This window comes from Myotis davidii, unplaced genomic scaffold (assembly GCF_000327345.1).
Source record: "Myotis davidii unplaced genomic scaffold, ASM32734v1 scaffold164, whole genome shotgun sequence".
Taxonomy (NCBI): Eukaryota; Metazoa; Chordata; class Mammalia; order Chiroptera; family Vespertilionidae; genus Myotis; species Myotis davidii.
The window spans coordinates 3,083,964-3,104,995 of record NW_006296417.1 but is presented as its reverse complement, the minus strand read 5'-3'; the positions used below and the strand labels follow the sequence as shown (position 1 = coordinate 3,104,995).

General features: G+C 45.7%; 2 protein-coding genes across 2 annotated transcripts in view; both read left to right on the top strand.

The window, feature by feature from the left end:
• Nucleotides 1-13,097, top strand: part of LOC107184370 (A-kinase anchor protein 13-like) — a 32,720-nt gene extending 19,623 nt beyond the window's left edge. Inside the window, exons 3-5 of the mRNA XM_015569135.1 lie at nucleotides 3,783-4,079; nucleotides 11,095-11,282; nucleotides 13,086-13,097. Coding sequence (XP_015424621.1) covers nucleotides 3,783-4,079; nucleotides 11,095-11,282 — 485 coding nt within the window. The 3' untranslated portion in view covers nucleotides 13,086-13,097. The remainder of the gene's footprint in view (nucleotides 1-3,782; nucleotides 4,080-11,094; nucleotides 11,283-13,085) is intronic.
• LOC107184369 (A-kinase anchor protein 13-like) overlaps nucleotides 11,212-21,032 on the top strand; it is a 29,953-nt gene continuing 20,132 nt past the window's right edge. Inside the window, exon 1 of the mRNA XM_015569134.1 lies at nucleotides 11,212-11,278. The gene's annotated coding sequence lies outside the window, so the exon portion shown is untranslated. The remainder of the gene's footprint in view (nucleotides 11,279-21,032) is intronic.

Sequence of the window (21,032 nt, the reverse complement as noted above, 5' to 3'; positions counted from 1 at the left end):
CACGGAATTGGCTGGGACCTTGCTACTCTTCTCTCCATTGCAGCTTCTGTTTCACATAAAAAGAAGTTAAATGGTGATTATCGTATTGGATTGGCCATTTTGGAATTGGATATTACATTGAATTGGCTATGCAGTGTAGATGTAGACACCGTGCATTTCTGTGCACGAAGGCACTTAGGAAATGAATGGCCCATGCAGAAGTCATGGCTCCAGAGCTAATTTATGGCAGCCAGAGGTCTTCTGTGTGCATATGCAGTGATGTTACTTTATTGTATTATAGACCCATATCACCTTGTTTTGAAAGTGTTGATTTTTTTCTCTAGATGCTTCATCTGAAAGGGTAGAAGGATTAAAAAATAATCTTAAGAAGCACTTGAGCCTAATAGGAAACATTAATGTGAGAGGGGCGCCCGGCCAGCCTCGTGTGGTTGGATCCAGACGGCAGGGTGAGGCACTTTATTCTTCATCAGTAGTAACTCTCCCAATTTACTCCGTTTAGCGAAGACTAATCCAGGAAACCGTCCGTTCTCCAGTCCTCTTTGAATCCTCAGTTTTTCTTTTGAAAAAGAAGCAGGCCTATAATCATATCAAACAAATTCCAGATTTATGGCACTGTTCGCTTAAGATGATTCATAGTTTCTCCTCTAGATCGTGAGTTCACGTCTGAAGGGGAAATACTGGGCCATCAGATGGCTTCTCGTACATATCCCTGTCATGGCCTTTTCTGACATTCTGCCTCCTCTAATGTACAGTTTTGTTTTCACTTTCTGCAAAGAGAGCTGCCAGTAGTTCACCCAGCCACTTTCTAAACAAATTCTGCTGCTAAAGCAGTGAAAGAGACATTATTGCCTACATTATTGCGAGCACTTGGCTCGCACACATACCTCATACCCCTCACCTTCTTCTGTTTCTCTCCCGTTGTTTGTCCCCACCCATCCTAGCAACGTAAACAGTCATTTTAGCAATTCCAAGTAGATTTCTGCGCAGATACGCTGCTTCTGTACTCTCTAGTCAGGAGTCAGGTGGCATTGCTTCCCCATGGCCATTGCTGTGTGTGTGTGTGTGAGAGAGAGAGAGAGAGAGAAGAGAGAGATATGAAGTTGAAGAGCTGGAATATGGTCTGAACTCTCTGGGTATATCCAGAAGGTGACGTTGCAGTGCCGTAAATGCCATTAATTTTAGTGGCATTGCGACTCCCTTTCTGGTGCAAGGTTTCAGGTTTCTCACCTTGGCACAGGTGTGGGGAAGGAGACTGGTAAGAAAGAATCAGGACCGTTCATTTTATTTTTTAACTATATTTTTATTGATTTCAGAAAGGAAGGGAGAGGAGAGATAGAGACATCAGTGATGAGAATCATCGATTTGCTGCCTCCTGCAGGCCCCCCACTGGGGATGGAGCTCACAACCTGGCCATGGGCCCTGACCTGGAATCGAGCTGTGGCTCAACCACTGAGCCACGCCTGCGAGCTTGTATGTTTCTTCTAGAACCCATTCCGTTGTGACTTCGCAGTTATCTGCAGCTTGTTTGATTCCTGCTTGTAGACCGGAAACCTCTGAAGGGCGGAGACTCACCTTACTCATCTTTACCTTCTAATCACAGTTCCTGGGGCTTGGTGGCTGTCCAGCTACTGTTAGATGTTAGAACAGTTGAAAAGATATGCTCACTTTCTCCCAGGAAAACACCAAGCCTCCTCCCTGACTCAGTCGATTGTTTCTGCTGACATGGTTGTCATATGTAATTAGGTTGGCTGCCCTTCAAAGAAAGATTCAGGTGTTTTCCCCCTCATTTTATTGCCTAAGTTCAAAGTACATATTGAGCTGAAATGCATACATGGGTGTACACACATGCACGCACACAGAGGGCCCTTTAGTTTCTTAAAACCTTCATAGAAAGAATTCAACTCCGAAGGCAGTGGGAGTATCTGGTAGAGTTGTGTGTCTATAGGGAGACTGATCTTGGAGGTTCATGAACCTGTTATTTTGGCCTAATAGTTATACTGGCTTCTCATTCCAAGTATTGGGCGCCTTTCAGGCAGGGGCAAAGCTATCATTCCTCTCCTTTGGTTATAAACAGTGTGGTACAGAACTCTCGCATCATCATGTATATTAGGCCATGTCCTTTGTCGTCAGACTTGAATTTCAATAATGGGCTCTGCTTCTTCTTTTTTTTTTTTTTTAATATATTTTATTGATTCTTTACAGAGAGGAAGGGAGAGAGACAGAGAGTTAGAAACATCGATCAGCTGCCTCCTGCACATCTCCCACATGCCATTGACAGGAATCGAACCCGGAACCTTTCAGTCCACAGGCCGACACTCTATCCACTGAGCCAAACCAGTTTCGGCAACTTCTTAATGTGTGTAACCTTGAGGTCTCAGTTCTCTCATCCATAAGATGCGGACAACACTTGATAAATACATAGCTCCTGAATTTGCTGTGTAGAGAAAATGCCTGGTATGTAGTAGGTGCGTGGTTAGTAAATACTGATTACCATTCTGAAATCACACAGCAGCGAGAGACTTCTTCTGTAACAGGGTAAAGGGCTTAAGGAAGTCCCTGGGGGAAAAGTATGTGGAAAATCACTTTTCCTGTTCTCATTGGAAACGTGGGGGAAAAGTTGCTGTTTTCTCTTGCAAAGACAACCGAAAGCTTGGTTTGTTCTGTCCAGGTCTGAAACCTCTGTTTGCCTGGGCCCATGGCATGGAAAGCCAGGATCATGGGCCACATAGAGGGTTTCACTGGGCCTCCCGCCCCGTGGAAAAGCAGTCCCTGCGTGGGAATGGACTCAGGGGAGCCATGGATGTACAGGTGCCTGCGGTTAACCAGGCAAAGCAACAGCATCAGTTCCCTCTCCTTTATTTTGTTCTCATCAGAAAGATACATTTTAAATATATATATTTTTATTAGAGGCCCGGCGCACAAAATTCATGCACGGGTAGGGTCCCTAGGCCTGGCCAGCAATCAGGGCCTATTGGGGCTTTCTGACTTGTGACTGGGGCCTCCCTTCCCCAGCTGCCAGCGGCTGGCTGGGGCCTTCCCCTGGCCTGGCCAGCAATCAGGGCCGATTGGGGCTTTCTGACTTGTGGCTGGGGCCTCCCTTCCCCAGCTGCCGGCTGGGGCCTTCCCTCGCTCCTGGACTCAGGGGAGCCATGGATGTACAGGTGCCTGCGGTTAACCAGGCAAAGCAACAGCATCAGTTCCCTCTCCTTCATTTTGTTCTCATCAGAAAGATACATTTTAAAAATATATATTTTTATTAGAGGCCCAGCACACAAAATTAATGCATCAATGATGAATCCTTGATCAGCTGCCTCTGGCTCGCCCCCTACTGGAGATCGAGTCCACACCCCAGGCACGTGCCCTTACCTGGAATTAAACCATGACCTCCTGTTTCATAGGTCGATGCTCAACCACGAAGTCATGCCAGCTGGGCGAGCTTTCATTTTTTTTTTTTTAAGTTTGTTCAAATTGATCAGCCGCAGTTCGGTATATATTGAAATACTCAGGGACTGTTCAGTGCCAGACACTATGCGGTACGTATGGTGACAGCTGAGATACAGTTGTCTGTTGTTTGGTAAGGGACTACGTCATATTTGCAAACAGTAGAGCTGGAAATGGAGTTTTAAGAAGTTTGGAAGATTGCTGTCAGAGTTCAGGGGAAGGAACGACTTCTAGGCAGGGAACTTGTATATCATGCGAGAAGGGCAGTGAGGCCATGTGGGTCCTCTAAGCAGGAGGCGGCTAACACTGTACTGTCTTCCTGTTCCGTGTATTTTCTCAAGGTCACGACTGCTGTGAGACAGTGAAGGTGCTGCTATGTGCTTCCAAAGAGGGCCTCCCCGTGTTTGTGGTGGCGGAAGAAGACTTTGAGTTCGTCCAGGACGAGGCGTATGATGCAGCCCAGTTCCTGGCCACCAGCGCTGGGAACCAGCAGGCGCTGAACTTCACCCGCTTTCTTGATCGGTCAGGACCCCCGTCTACGGATGTGAATTCCCTTGATGAGAAGGTGGCCCTCGCTTTCCGACACCTGAAGCTGCCGGCGGAGTGGAATGTGTTGGGGACCAATCAGACTTTGCGTGGTAAGAACTTAAATGACCCACAAAGACACGCTGAGTTTGGAATACTTACAGGGTCTTTTGGTTTGTTTGTTTGTTTGTTTTAATTCTCACTGGAGGATATTTTTTCCATTGATTTCCAGAGAGTGAAAGGGAGGGAAGAGGGGGAGAGAGAGAGAAATATCAGTGAGAGAGACACATCGATTGGTTGCCTCCTGCACTGCCCCCACCAGGGCTGGGGAACCTGCAACTGTCAGGAATCGAACCTGAGATCCTTCAGTCCATGGGCCGATGCACAAAACAACAACAACAAAGAAACCCCCGCACTGATGTTCCTCTTAGTCAGATAGAGGTTTTCCCACATAGTTATTCTGTGGCAGATGCCATCTACTAGATGCCATGGTTTTATATATAAATTCCAATGAAACAGCCTAAACCTGGGGTCCAATAAATAACATCCTCTCTCCCTCCCACGTTCAAATCCAGTTGAAAGAGTTAGCAGGTACACAGCGAGAGGTGGACATGTTTTTCTGTTACTGGTAAAGCTGGGTTGGAAGACTGACATCAGACCTCCTGCCCGAAGGATGTGCTGTCCTTTCTGCTTTATCTCTCAAAGAGCTGGACGGTCACAGGACTGCCCTTCAGTGTCCACCCAGCTTTGCTGACCGTGTTATTTAGGGAGCGCAGACCCGAAGTCACCCCCTCTGCAGGTAATAGATCCTGAGGAGGGATGCCCAGAGGAGGCCGAGCCCGGGGCATGCTCAGTTCCTGCTCCCACAGACCCATCAAATACACGCCTTCTTCCTCCCATGACCCCATGGAAGATTGGTGAGGGGTATGTGCCAGCTTTGCCTCTCTCGTATTCACTGAATTTAATAGTTAGTCTGTGACCAGCCGCAGAAATGCCGCCCCTACCCTCAGGGGCTTACTGTGGACATGCCAAGGCAGACCAGGTAGAACACAAAGGCAATGTAGACTCTACAATCAAATCAGGAAGAAATCACTATCCTGCCTTTTCCTTGCTGATACAGTGTCCAAGAACCCTCTGCAGTGCCAATACCTGGAGGTCAGAGTGTTTGCCCTTGTGCAGGCCGTGAGCGCCTCGCCAGACACCTCATGTTGGGGCCAAACACCCAGAGCCCCACTGTGTCTGCGCTGGCCTGGGACTGCTTATTCCGGTTGCCATTCATGAGTCTCTGTCAAGATGGGGTGCAGTAGTTACTTGTGGAGCTTCTGGTGTTTTTATGGTTTTGTTTCTTTGTTTCTTTAAAGAAGGCACGGGAGTTGGATAGTTTGTTCCTGTTACCATATCAACAAGAAATCCATTTCACCCTGAGCAACGTGGGTTTCAATTGTGCAGGCGTCTTGTACGCGTGATTTCAGTCTACGGGTGGGAATCCACCTGCACAGAAGGCTGACTGAGTTATATGCTGATTTTTGACTGCATCGGCGGTGCCCCTACCCCCTTGTTCAAAGGTCAAGTGTACTAGAAAAAGCGCAGGTCTGAAGCTTTAGGCGTCTCAGTTCCCCTCTCTGGGCCTTAGCTTCCTTGTCTTTAATAGGGAACTGACCAGCTTTAATTTTTTTGTGGACTTTCCGTGGACTTCTTAAGCTTCTATTGTATAATTGCTCAAGTAGTGCTAGCACAGGTTAAAGCAAATGTGAACACTTAGGAAAATGCATTAACATCACAGTGAGGTACCATTACACAGCTATGAGGAAAGCTAAGGTTAACATACCAAGTGCCAGCCCTAGCCGGTTTGGCTCAGTGGATAGAGCATAGGCCTGCGGACTGAAGGGTCCATGTTCGATTTAGGTCAAGAGCATGTATCTCAGTTGCAGGCTCGATCCCTGGCCCTGGTTAGGGTACTTGCCGGAGGCGACTAACTGATGTGCTTGCTCTCTCACGTCAATGTTTCTCTCGCTCTGTCCTCATCTTCCCTTCCACTCTGGGAGTGCAGAGTGATATCACCACTCTAGGAGATGGTTTGGCAGTTTCTTATAATGTCACATGTACATTTACTGTATGACCCAGCAATTCCACTTCTGCCTATTCCTCCTAGAGAACAGAAATCTTCCATTCACTCAAAAAATCTTCACACAAATATTGCCTATGGCAAGTTATTTATAATCACCAAAAACTGGAAGTAACCCAGATCTCTCTCACTCGGCGAATGTATAAACAAGCCGTGGTACATCCACACTTGAATATTACTCAGCAATAAGAACTATTGCCATGTGCAACAACTTGGATGCATTTGAAATGCATTGTGCTAAGTAAGAAAGTCAGTGTCCAAAGGGTGTTCACTGTATGATTTCATTTATGAGAGATTCTGGAAAAGGCAAAATTATAGGCACAGAAACTCGATTGGTAGTTGCCAAGTCTAGGAGCGGGGGGCGTCTGACAGCAGAGGGGTATCTGAGGGAATTCTTTGGGTGTTGGAATGGTTCTGCATTTTGGCAGTGGTGGTTATAAGAATCCATGCATGTGTTCCAAATCATGAGACTGTACAAAAGTGAATTTTTACATACATTAAAAATAATTAAAGAACAAATGAAAATGAACAAGTTAGGGGTACACTTTGCAAGGTGAAATGCATGGAAAGGTCTTAATATATTCCTGCCTTTGAGTCAACAACTGGGAGCAGGAATCTGGTTTCAAGGGCTGGATTCGAATTCTGCAGTTTTAACTGTTCAGTCAGTTGGGGATTAGAATCTACAAAGACTGAGTGTTTTAAGGGCAGAGTAGCTTCAGTTGAGAGGGGCTCGCTTGCTGTCCCGGGATGATGTAGAGGAACATTCTGCTCACGTTGAGTTGTACCTCTAACACTTTTTAAAAGTTGTTTAAAGAAAGAAGGTACCAAGTGAGCTTGTTGCCTGGGATAATGAAACAGGTAAGTAGGGCACTTGTTACCTAACAGGGCTCCTTGCTATTAAAGGCGAGGATATTTAGTGGTATTCCAGCTTAATGCTTGTACAAAGGCGTCATGTAAGGTTTGTGCTTAATCCTCATACTAATTGTTCGGATGTGGAGCTTTTACTTTTTTTTTTTTTCAGGTCAGTGACTCCTTTTAAAATAGCTCAGATTTCTCCTACGGAAAAAAATACATATAGGCCTGCAGAAATTTACATATAATTTCAGGGATTCATTGCTGCCTTGAACCGCAGGAATGGACGTGAAATTAAGAACTTCTGGTTTAGCTTTCCTATTGTAAACGGGAAAACATAGGCAGTGGAGTCAGTTTGTTTATCTCCTGGCTTCACTGCAAGGCTTTGTGCAGAATGCTGATCTGTTTCTCAGTTTCTTCACGTGTAAAGTGGAGGAAAATAATTTGGATCATGTGTGCTAGTGAGCAGAGCTGTGCATTTTGAACATACCGGGGCCAATATGCAGTAGCCTTTTAGAGACAAATTTGAGCTCTGATGAGGGAAAGGAACATGTCTTATAAAAGGAAAGAACAGCATAATGAGACTGTTTCTGTTTTGCTTTAACTTATTTCTAAAGTTAATCCTCACTTTAAACATGAGCAAAGAGAGCGTTTGTCCATTTGAATTCTTCTAAGTGTTCTTTAATCTCTAGTGGCCTAAAGCAGCCTGTTCTTTTAGCTTTAGTTCTCCCTTAAATACCAGTAAGGATTCATCTGGGAGGAGTGGATGGTGGGGTAAGGATGCCTTCCCTGTGAGTTACCAAGTATCAGTTGTTTTAGCTTTTTTTTAAAAATTGCATGTATGCATGTATTTAGTTAGTTAATCTCACCTAAGGATATTTTTTATTGATTCTTAGAGAGAGTGAAAGGGAGGGGAAGAGACAAAAAGAGAAACACCAATGTGAGAGAGAGACAGCGATTGGTTGGCATGAGCCCCGACTGGGGCGGGGATGGAGCCTGCAACCCAGGTACATACCCTTGACTGGAATTCAACCCAGGGCCCTTCTGTCTCAGGCCGATGCTCTATCCACTGAGCTAAATCTGCTAGAGCTTTTCTTTTCTTTTTTTAGAGTATGTTTTTATTGATTTCAGAAGGGAAGAGAGAGGGAGAGAAATAAAAACAAATGATGAGAGAGAATCATTGATTGGTTGCCTCCTGCACGCCCCCTACTGGGGATAGAGGCCACAACCCGGGCATCTACCCTAACCTCGAATTGAACCAGTGACCTGTTGGTTCCTGGGTCAGTGCTCAACTGCTGAGCCACACCGACTGGGCCAGTTGTTTTAGCTTTTTAATGCCTTGGTGGTGAGTGAAAATGATGGATTAATATGCTTTTTCCCCGGAAAGAACCCGGAACAGTAGCAATCAGCATACCTCTCAGGTCAGAGGGTGGGCCTATTGAAGGAGGAGAAACACGCCGGGGACGCCTCATTCTTAGTCAGTCGTGGCACCGTGGGACTAGGTGAAAAGGAAAGCTCATTGTCGCGGGAGGTGGGCATCCTCCCACAGAGAGAAGTTTGGGTGGAGAGGAGGAGGAGACAGGCTGAAGAAAGACTTTGCTGAAAACAGCCTGTGCGTTCTCAGTTCTGGGTATCTGATGTTGGTTAAGAGAACCTCAACCGTAATCATTTGCTCCCTGTTCCAAACTTGTTCCATAGGTGTTCATGGAAATTTTTCCTTAGCTGCACTCGCTAGTATTTATGTATTTTTCAGTTGTCATAGCTACTACAAAAGAAAATAATGAAATATGAAAAGACTGCTGAGGGATTTTTCCCTTCACAGAGGATTACTACTGTCCTGACTCCCAAGACAAGCAGTTTCTAGTAATGGCAGGACCTCAGCTCCACCAGGCTTTGTTGCCTGTCAAACCTTGATTCTGTCGCAAGATTACAAGTGTCATTTTTCCAAGAGCCCACATCTCACACCGGCCTTTTGTTCTCCTTCCCCACGGGGTGTAGACTTCCTGCGTCATACGAGCTTCAGGTGTATTTGAGAGGCAGTTCAGAGTAGTAGAAAGAATGTGGATATTGGCGTCTCATAGATAGAGATTCGGAAGTTACTGTAGCCGGGCCTCTGGGTGGATCGATGGGGTAAGAGAAGTACACATAGGCTTTGATTGCTATATTGTTCAGAGAACCTGCAGCGCTTTGCTTAGTTAGGAAATCTGGCAATTTGAAGAAGATGCAGCCACCTAGCATTTCATAGCTGAATTGCTCTCCGGGCACATCAGCTTTCTCTGCACATCTGGGCACGTATGTACGGGAGGTGCTTTCAGCATATGAGTAGATAGCAGGGGGGACCTAGGCATTTCCTATACCTGCTCTGTGGGTAAGAGCTGGGGCAACAAAGGGATTTTTCCAGTTGATGGTTAACCAGGAAAACCAACCAGCCAACATATGGCCTACAAAAGAACATTACAGCATAAAGGAAATGGAACATATCATGAGTGTTCAGATGGAAGGCTCTCTGAGTGTAATTTTCTTTAAGAAACGAAAGAAAAATTTAGAAGAGATTTTCCATTTGTCCTTTAAAAGATCGAAGAAGACAGGCTTCTAATGAAATTAGAGAAGGAAGCAGCAAGGAGAAAAATAGGTTTAATGAGTATGTCAGTCAGCTTTCAGCAGAGAATCACAACCATTAGGGGGAACAAGTATGTATTAAGATTTATTACAGGAAGCGCAGCCGGTATGTCTCAGAGGTTGAGACATAGGAACCAGGAGGTCACGGTTTGATTCCCGGTCAGGACACGTGCCCAGGTTGTGGGCTCGATCCCCAGTAGGGGGCGTGTAGGAGGCAGCTGATCCATGATTGTCTCTCCCTCTTCCTTCCTCTCTGAGATAAAAATATATTAAAAAAAAAATTATTATCGGGAATAGCTTGCGTGATTGTGGGGGCTCACTAAGCAAGCCCCAAATTTGTCGAGCAAGAATAGAAGGTCATGGGCAGGGAAGCTCAAACTCACCAGCGTGAGCCATAGTGTGGTCCTCAGACTGTGGGAAGGGGAGACGGAGCAGGATGGAGCTCTGGAGCGTAGACACCGCCAGCTCCCAGACACCGGCTCCCACAGGCGGGTTCTCTCTCCCGGGGAAACAGTCCTGCCTTCGAAGCCTTCCAACTGCCTCAGGCCCGCCGGCTTATCCGGGATATCTTCCTTATTAAATGAACTGATTAGGGCTTTAATTACATCTGCAGAGAAGCCATCACAATGAGGGCAAAGATGGACAGGGAGTTGGCTGACATGATGTGAGGACATCCAGCATCCCATGGCATAATTCAATTCAGACGGGGACAAAGGACCCCATTGACATCATAGGAAATGCAGTTAGTGGTCTGAAAACACAGTTGAGTAACTCTCAGAAGAGAGGAAAAATACAAAGGGACATCAGAGGAAAAATATATAGGTACAGAGAGGAAAGAACAGATTAATCCTAAATTGTAGGTTTAAAACTAGCGTTTAAACGGATGCAAAAGGGACAAAATCAATAACTTCCTGCTGGATCCCCATGTTGTGACCTACATCCACTTTTTAAAGAATATGTATATTTTTATTGATTTCAGAGAGGAAGAGAGAGGGGGAGAGAGAGAAAAAAATATCAATGATGACAGAGAATCATCGATCGGCTGCCTCCTGCACGCCCCTACTGGGGATCGAGCCCACCACCCGGGCATGTGCCCTGATCTGGAATCGAACCATGACCTCCTGCTTCATAGGTGGACTCTCAACCACTGAGCCACACCTGCTGGGCCACCCACTTTTTTTTGGTAAGGAAAAGAATATATGTGTGGAGCCACCCTTATAAATTAGCTCATATATCAGTTCATAGAACCGGTGTATTAAATTGGAATGTAGAAAAAGCTTGATCCTCATGTGGAACTGTCTCCTATTGGAGATTTTGCTCCTCATTTTTTTTTCTAACGTTATTTTGTTTTCCCTGGAGAGCTGTCTTTCCCCGGCCACTACAGAATCGTTCATGTTGTACGTTGTGGCCTTAACTTTAGGATCTTGGGTACTTGGAGGTCGTGGTGTTCACCCACCTTGCCTTTTTGTTGGTTTGCTTTTTTGTTTTTCACCTTCTCCCCTCGCTTCTCCACACCCTCTCCCCCTCTGCAGATGGCGGCCCCCGGGAGACACTGATGCATTTTGCCGTGCGGCTGGGCCTGCTGAGGCTCACGTGGCTCCTGTTGCAGAAGCCAGGTGGCCGAGGAGCGCTCAGCATCCACAACCAGGAAGGAGCGACACCTGCCAGCTTGGCCTTGCAGCGGGGTTATCACAAGTTGCACAAGCTCCTGACCGAGTAAGTGCTCGTTCTCCCTCCCCTTCCCTCCCCACCGACCCCACCCCTGACTCATGGTTGTACCACCCACTTGGCATCTCGGTGTGTTTGCTCCGTGCCCTGCCTTCCGCTGGAGGCTTTGTCAGCCTGCTCCTGCCTCACTGTGAGAGTGACACACGTAAGTCACACCACCGTTTCTCTCCCCTTTGCCTCCTGCCTGCACTGCTCTCGCCTTTTGTTGTAAGTCTTGTCTGTGGGGGTAGCATTCTATGGCCAGGTGTCTAGTCGATCCCTGTTTAGTACAGGAGGAAGGAGTTTCCCTGTGCCATACCTTTTTGGTGGTATGTCTCTGCCACTTGTAAGACTTCATTAGAAGTGAATACTTTAATATAACTGCATGCGGGAAATATACTGAACCACGGAGGTTAGGTTTGAATGTATTTCTGTGAATAAAATCAGAGCAATCATCTATTCGTATGAATAGCAGTAAAAAGCAACCGAGTTGTCTTGGAAATCGCTGTAGAATAGCCTGTGTGTGTGTGTGTGTGTGTGTGGATTCGGTTGTCATACAGTCTGACTCTTCAGAGAGTTTTCTGAAGAAAGGCTATTGGTTAAAATACTCGAATTTTTTTCCTTTTGTAAATAGAAAAATAAATGCATTATAACAGGCAACATTTTTCCATTGGAATATTTATAAAACGCAGAAATTTCAAGTACAGTTTTTATTGAATATATTTTTATTGTGTTATGATCATTGTCATCTTTCTGCTCCGTAACTGAAGAATGAACCTTGGATCCCTGGTCTTTAGCAATTGAGGGAATCCTTGTAAATTAAGTCAGTATTCCCTAATTCTCAGATGTTTTGCTCACGGCAAACTTCATTTAGTTGCAGTTCATAGTTGACTACTATTAGCTGTGAGTGTGGGACAGTGTACAATGGCCCAGAAGAGATCCCTGAATATAAAGCTACTTACTGTCATATCAACAGCTGTTTTTCTTGTTTCTGCTTTAGGTGTTACGCTTATAGCTTTCCCAGGCGAGCCAGACAGAAAGTTCTTTGCAGGAAGCTTTGTAATGGGTGCCGCAGATACAGTGACGGGAGGAGGGGCGCCCTTCATCTCAAATGAGAGGTGGATACTTGAGCTCCCCTATGACAGTATTCCAGAAGCGATATGCCCCATTCCTCCGTGCTTCCCATCTGGCCAGTGACTGGATTCCCTCTGCTCTTGCCTCAGGGCTCCAGAAGACAGGCCTCGTTCCAGTAGTTGAAACCAGTGACTTAGTATAACCATTAGGCGATTCCAGTGCAGTTCCCCTAACTGTGATCTCAGGGCCCCGAGTTTTGCTGGGAAGCAGGGTTGGTTAAGGATTGCCATCCAAATGGGGAAATGAAGCGATTACAACAGCTGCATTATATGCTGGTGAGGGTGTCACAAGACCTATTGCAGCACAGCTTAAAGGAAACTGGAGTGTGTGTTCTTGGAGAAGAGGTCTGGCTTGCTTCATGGTGCCTCCCCTGTTACTGTGTGAAGACCACTCATCCCACAATAAGAAAGGGAAACAAAGGGGAAGCCAGATTCGGAAACCTGCACAGAGGCCCGCATGAGAGAGTGTGAGCACGGTGCTGCAGGTCCAGCCTCGGCCTGGGATTCTGCTGGCTCTTCCTCTAGGTTGCGGTTCTGTCACCTAGAAAAAGTGCTGGGTCATAATTAGCCATTTAAAAAGCTTGTGGGGTGATTTTTACTCAATCCCCCAGTCTTACTGTGGTATTAGTAGACTCTGCTAGAATTTCAAGGAAGAGTGGGTTGCTTTGAGAAATAAATGAAAGAATGCTTGGAGAGCCCTAGCCGGTTTGGCTCAGTGGATAGAGTGTTGGCCCACAGACTGAGGGGCCCCAGGTTCGATTCCGGTCAAGGGTACATACCTCAGTTGCAGGCTCAATTCCTGGCCCTGGTCAGGGTGCGTGCGGGAGGCAACCAATGGATGTGTCTCTCTCACACCGACATTTCTCTCTCTGTCTCTCCCCCTCCTTTCCACTCCCTCTAAAAATCAATGGAAAAATATCCTCTAGTGAGGATTAACAACAACAAAAGAATGCATGGAGCGTGCATAGCATAGTGACTGACAAAAATATTCTCTCTTATTGCCCTTTTCTTAATTTTCCTCCTTTTCCTCTAGGTCTGTATCAGTTTTTCATCCATTAAGGACATTTTTCCAAAATCTTGAAATGTTTCCAGGCAGCATTTGGATGTCCCTACTTGATAAGAGTTTGAAATTATTCCCAAGTGTAATAGATATCACTTTAAAAGAATTAGTTTGGCTCTCTGACACTGGCTGTGATGTCTCGATGACTCTGGGTTGATGGCACAGGGAACTCTAGGTCGTTAAGGAATCATTTACAATGCGGCCACCATTACAAAAGGAATATTTCTCGTAAGGATTTTAACTGCGGAGTATTGACATAAAAATGGCGAGATATTTCATTTGTCCAAAGAGCGAGTGCCAAAATGTTTTGTCCTCATAACCATCTCATTTTCAGTATCAGTTCAACAACTCTTTATTTATCGAATGCCTGCAGTGCATTGTTGATTGTTATAGCTAATATTTCATTTCACCCTATGACACCCTTTCTCATGTAGGCATTATGTGTATTTTACTGATGAAATATGAAGGCTCAGAGAACTAAAGTGACGAGCTCAATGCTTCATAGAAAAGTGATCAAGCTGCTGTTACATGCACATCTGTGGAATTCTGAGGCCCGTATTACTCCCTCTACAGAAATAGGACAGACGCAGGAAGAGGCCACTGGGATAGAGTATGACTGGCACGTGATGAGGAAAAGGCTCTAAGTTTTCCTAGCCTCTCCTTGCCTGAGGGGAACAGGAGTCTCAGTACCATAGTTTGATGTTTCTATTACCCATCAGATGGGTTTAAACGTATTGTTGGTTACATTTAGCCAGTCTTTTTGTATTTCATTCCTGTGACAATTTAATGAGTGAGTACGGTAGGTATTACCCCGGTTTAGTAATTGAGGAAACTGAGGCCAGAGAGATGAAGTGAGTTCCCAAAGTCCTAAGGCTACAAGTAACAGAACCAGGCCCAGGATCACAGGCCTGTGGTCTGCCCAGTTTGGGATGACACGTGTGCACAGAGCGCAGACCCAGCCTGGCAGACCCTAGGCCGTGAGTCATGGTCCACTGTGGTGGGCGATGCTGGCCCCTCTCAGAGAGTTAGTGTCTCTCGTTTCTCAGGTCCTTCTTTGGACACATTTGCACTTGAAACCTGGGTTCAGGTCAGAGGGTAGAGCAGCTACTCAAGTGTACGTATTTCACAATGGAGCCGAGTGCAATTGAGCAAGATGTTCTGTTAACATAGGCTTGCCTCCTTATGGTCCCTGCAAGGACTCGACAAGTGGGTCCTTCGTAGCCCATCGGGTGCATGGCCAGTTTGGAGCCTTTGCTTTTCCTCAGCGGAGGAAAGAATGAAGTAAATGTACAAATGTACCTTCCACATAATAGCCAGGGTTTTTAAAATATGCTTTACATTCATCTAGCCTGAGTCACACCCATCTGTCCACCTGTCCATTCGTTCACTTATCCATGTATTCATCCATCCATCTTCCTGCCCTCCTTTCTCACCATGTGATCGGGTCTCTGTCTCTTGGTAAAGATACGGTGCTGCCGAAACCGGTTTGGCTCAGTGGATAGAGCGTCGGCCTGCGGACTGAGGGGTCCCAGGTTCGGTTCTGGTCAAGGGCATGTACCTGGGTTGCGGGCACATCCCCAGTAGGGGGTGTGCAGGAGGCGGCTGATTGATGTTTCTCTCTCATCGATGTTTCTGGCTCTCTACCTCTCTCCCTTCCTCTCTGTGGGGAATCAATAAAATATATTTAAAGAAGAAGAAGAAGAAAAAAAGATACGGTGCTGGGGCTGGGTGGAAAGTAGGAAGTGGGGGAAGGGCAGTGGCATTTATTAAAGAGTGAGTATCTGCTACATTGGTGCTTTACAAATTCTCATTAAATTTCTCAGCAGACATCTAAAGTGTGGTCAGATTAGTACAGTCAGTACTGTACTCCACAGATGAGGAGAGAGACCCAGAGAGGCTACATACCTTGCCCAAGGCTATGTAGGTAACAGTTGTCATGATTCACAAGCCTGTTCTTTTTAAGGTTTATTGATAGGATTTTATGAGCAGTCGTGTTTGGTGACACTGTCAGTCTTTTAATCAAACTGATTCCTCTGATTCATAGATCTGGTTTTCAGTGACTTGTTTGGTAAATTTCCCACTGAAGCATTTTAAGAATTTTGATATTTCCTAGTTTCTGTGTGTGTGTGTGTGTGTGTGTGTGTGTGTGTGTGTGTGTGTGTTTTCAAAGCCATTCAAATAATAATTTCAGGATTTCTCTAAAGGCACTTTCTGAGGATAACCCTTGTATTTATGTAACAGGAGCACCAGTTGCCATCTGTATTTCTGCTCGGCATTTTGCATAAATTCTCATATATTTTATCCTCTCCCCAACCCCTAGGGTAGTGATGGCGAACCTTTTGAGCTCGGCGTGTCAGCATTTTGAAAAACCCTAACTTAAGTCTGGTGCCGTGTCACATATAGAAATTTTTTGATATTTGCAACCATCGTAAAACAAAGACATATTTTTGATATTTAGTTTATATATTTAAATGCCACTTAACAAAGAAATCAACCAAAAAAAATGAGTTCGCGTGTCACCTCTGACACGCTTGTCATAGGGTCGCCATCACTGCCCTAGGGGGGTGGGCATTATATCCGCTCTTCACCAGATGACCGCGTAGCTGGCAAGTAATGGAGCAGGAATCGGAACGAGGCTGTAACGCCCCATGGACTTTGTCACACTGTCTGGACTCTCTGAGAACATGGGCTGGTGTGGGAAGTGGGCTGCAGCAACAAAGCCGTTCCATAGTCTTGTTTTCCTTCGGTCCACTTCTCTTCCCTCCCTGCTGTCCGCAGGCAAATGGCCCAGCCTATGAATGTTTCGGCCTCAGAGGTTTTCTTCAAAGAGCTGTGAGGTTATACATCTTAGCCAATGAGAACACATTCTCCATGGCAACAGCGTGTGGTTTTGAAAATACTTCTGACTTCGCGATAGACCTTAGTGGAAGAAAACATGAACCTGTGATAAGACTTGACGTTTGCCTGTGAGCAAATGAAGGATCAGTTGGCACCTTCCATCCTCTGAAAAGCACAAACCTTTAGGAACCATCACACCTTGGTGGTGGTGGTGGTGGTGGTTCAGTTTTGAAGTTTTCTTGAAGTCATACAAGTGAGTTGAAAATTTTACCTGCATTTATTAAGAGGAGTAAAAATTACTCTTTTTTTAAAATCTAAATTCTTTATTGTTTCAAGTATTACATAAGTCTCCTTTCCCCCTCATTGGCCACTCCCCGGCTGCCCCCACCCCCCAAAATTATTCTTTTTAAAAATAAGAAAAGTCAGTGGAAAAAATATCCTTGCGTGAGGATTAACAACAACAGAAGATTAAAGGAGAGTATGCTTGTGAAGTTCTTAGGAACGTAGATGTCCCTTTATTTGGAGACCTAGGAAGAAATACTCATTGGCAATAAGGTGACCCCCAGCCGTGAATGAATGTGGCACGGCTGCTCCACCATCAGTTTCTGACATACTTTTGCCAGGTCAGTGCCACCCCACAGCTGTAATGCTATCTCTTGAAACACTAGGGAATTAAAGCCCCATTTTCCCCTCGGATTTTCGGGAGTAAATAGTTTAGGATGACACCTGTGTAGTTGCCTGACAGTTACCTCCCAGACTCCTGTTCCTTTTTTATTTTTAATGTCTCATACTCAGAAACTTCCTTCTTTTCTGTTCTTTAGAACTACAGCAGCCAATACCATGTAGTCGGTTGAGCACTTTGGGAGGGCCAAGCACTAGGCCAACCCTTTCCATGCATCTGATCTCACAATAAACTTGGTATTCTCACTTTACAGATGAGGGCATTGCACTTCAGAGAAATGAAAGTAACTGCTCCCCCCCCCCATTCAGGAGCTGGCTCTCTAAAGAAATTTCAATTGTTGTACTATTGATATTTGGCTCTGTTGACTAATGAGTTTGCTGACCACTGTCCTAGGGCAAAGGAAACTAACAAGAAAACAAATGGGACTGCATCAAAATAAAAATCTTCTGCACAGCAAAAGAAACCACCATCAAAATGAAAAGGGAACCTACTGTATGGGAGAACATATTTGCCAATGATATATCTGATAAGGGCTTAATATCCAAAATATATAAAAGACTCATACAACTCAACAAAAGGAAGATAAACGCCCCCCCCCCCCCCAAAAAAAAAAGGGGGAAGAGAGAAACCATCAGTGCTAAAATTTCTAGTGAATTTGCATGTGCATGAATCCACAACTAGCCTAGCAGTGAGTTCCCCACAAACATCTAAGATGGTGAGTAGCCTCCTGTTCATTTTGGGGGTGTCGCTGATTCCCCTCCCCCCTCCCAATTTAGCTTCTGTCCATGTAGGTGGCGTTGTGGTGGAGTTGGTAGGACTCCTTGAGGGTGGCACTGTGATGGTGATGTGGTTTCGTGAAAGATACTGCAGTGGCCCGCAAATGAGGAACTAGGTGCTGCACTTCCTGCCAGAAGGAGCAGCAAACACGCCTTTGGGCAGGGCCGACCTGGCCCCGGCTCTCCACCCTTAAAGCTGCAGTATGCGGCACGGACCCACGTAGAATGGGCTTGCGATACTCGTGGTGTGTGGGCAGCCACAAGTGAGTACAGACTGACACCTTGTTGATCTGCGTCGTCTATTCTCTGACATTCGATCTGACTTTGTTGTTGTACCTCAGCAGATGTATCTTTGAACTTCTCCCCTGAATGACTAATGCTGTTAGTACTAGAAAACATGGTTTTTTCTGCAGTTGGTTTGACAGGGTTTACAGTATGTTAACATCGAATTTGAACTTTCTCGTGAGGTACACCATGCTGAACAAGGTAGGAAGCAGAGGCTGGTTGGCTGTTGATGGTTGTATCGCAGCTAGGACACTGGGAAGTTGGCTGGCGTTCACTCTGGGCTTATTGGATGTTATGTACCACATACATAAATCTTCACTTTCGGAACCAGACGTGGATATTCAGTTTGGATGCTGGAACCCCAGTGTCGGAGGAGTGGCCTCTTCATTGTGGTTTCCTATGGTTGAAAACTTGCTCTGGATCCTGTAAAATTTATGATAACAAAACCCAATTCACATACCTGATGAGCTTCTCATACATATTATGTCAGACTTGCAGTTGATATTATTTGAATGTGGTCAGAGTTTGAAACTATTATAGTCTAGGTATCACTGTGGAAGTGGAAAGTCTGGGTACAAATTCTGGCCTTTCATGCACTAGCTTTGTGTTTTAATAATGGCTACGTAATAGTCTGTAAATCTGTTCTTTAATTTAACAAACTGCCCTCTCATTACTGACTCGGCTAGGTCGCTTCTAACTTTCAGTGCTATTATACTTAAAGTTGCAGTGAATATTCTTACACACAGAGCTCTGCCAGGTTTATTAGTGGGCCAGGAAAGGTGTACACAGTACGGAACACAGCAGAAAAGGTACTGGCTTCAGTGTTACCTCGGTGAGGTCTTCCCTGACCCGCCATATTTAAAATCGCAACCCTCAGACCTGCTTTATTTTTCACGTGGCTCTTGCTGTCTTCCAGAATCCTAGGTGTTTTATTTACCTGAATGCTCTTGTCCCCCTTGTTACGGGAATAAGCTCCCGCAGGACATGGGTTTGGTTTGTATCACCAGCACCTAGAATAGAGCCTGGCATGTGAGTACTTGCTGAATGCGGGGGTCTACCCAGACCTGCCAACAAGATCGGTTGGAGGAGTGTCGGAGTTCATGGAAGAATTGCAGTGGGAGAAGAATTGCAATGATAGTCTTTGGTCTCTAGACGCGCTAGGAAGCAAGAAAAGGCCACAGGGACAGTGAACTGGGAGCCTGGAGGGTCAGCTCTTGGAAGTAATTATAGCAACAGAAGCACATTCCTCTGGCAGGAGAGCACGGGAGAGGTAGATGGTCAATGGGTGGTGGTTGTAGAAGGGAATTTCCCAAGGTTTACGTATTAGTGGCAGGGTTAGTAGGGAACTAATTTTGCTGGGAAGGGACTCTATCACTTTTTGTTTCTGCCTTAACAAAGAGCCTCCTGAGTGGTGGTAAGTAGAGCAAGTTATGCCATCAAAGGCTTCTTATTGGAGAACTAGAGGCCCAGTGCACAAATTCGTGCACAGGTGGGGTCCCTTGGCCTGGCCTGCCATCGGGGCCAGCCAGCTGGGGGGAGGGACCGTGGGAGGTTGGCTGGCCATAGGAGGTTTGCTGTGGGAGTGCACTGACCACCAGAGGGCAGCTCCTGTGTTGAGCATCTGCCCCCTCGTGGTCAGTGCGCATCATAGCAACCGGTTGTTTGGTCGCTTAGGCTTTTATATCTATAGATGTCTCTGCGCTAATCTCAGTAAGCAGATATGCCAGTAAAGTCTGTCAGACAATTAAACAGAGTTAGTGACATCATCAAACCAAGCTTCCAAGTTAAATTTACAGCCCAGCCTGAGTGGCTCAGTGGTTGAGTGTTGACCCAGGAACCAAGAGGTCACCAGTTTGATTCTTTGGTCACGGCACATGCCCAGATTGCTGGCTTGATCCCCACTAGGGGAGATGTAGGAGGCAGTCGATCGATGATATTTCATGCTTTGAGGTCTAGCTGAGAAATGCTTTTCCACATCCCTGTACCTTTGTCAGCTTTATTTGTACAGGAGGTAGGTATATTTGAATGATATGAGTTGAGCAAAGCTCTGTCTTTTAATAAAAAAAAAACTTGAACTCGTATTTCTTATAACCAAGGCTTCCTTCAAAATAGGATGTGATCACCATATTGACAAGGAGAACATGATACGGCATTGTAGTAGTTTTCTCTATGTGGACGACTTAAGAATTTTGAATGTGCTTCCTCCGCCTACCGTTAACAACAGTTGGAGTGCCCTTGCATTGCATGGGTGGGGAGATAGGCTCTTCCGTACCCCATATAACCGTCTGTGGTGTAGCCAGTTTTAAGAGAAATGTCTAACAAGCCTGGCTTCTGTTGAAAACCAGGCTAGAGTCATCCTCCTTACATTTCCTCATTATTGGGTTGTTAGCATAACATTAACTATTTTAAGAACCCAGATTTCTTTTTATTTTGATCAAAATGACATCCTTAGGGAGGAATCCTGTAGTTTTTATTTAACCCATTTATGGCCTCATGAGGAGGATGGAACAATTAGTGAAATCCCAAATCACTGGGGAACTGTCCAAACCAGATTTCTCCGGCAGAGCCTCAAAGAGCAGTCAGGGCCCGGCCAGTGTGGCTCAGTAGTTGAGCGTTGACCTGTGAACCAGAAGGTCACGGTTCCATTCCCGGTCAGGGCACATGCCCGGGTTGCGGGCTCGATCCCCAATGTGGGGCGTGCAGGAGGCAGCCGATCAATGATTCTCTCTCATCATCATTGATGTTTCTCTCTCTCTCTCTCTCTCTCCTTCTCTCTCTCTCTCTCTCCCCCTTCCTCTCTGAAATCAATAAAAACAAATTTAGAAAAAAGAAATGCAGGTCAAAGATGGGCCATTCCCTAACGTGGAGGAGTCAACATTTAAACGGCGTTACCCTCGCCTGAGAAGCCTTCTGGGTTGACTGGCAGCAGCAGCTTCCTTCCTCCGGCCTCCTACCCCCTCTCCTTCACCCGCCCCCCCCCCCATGGTGG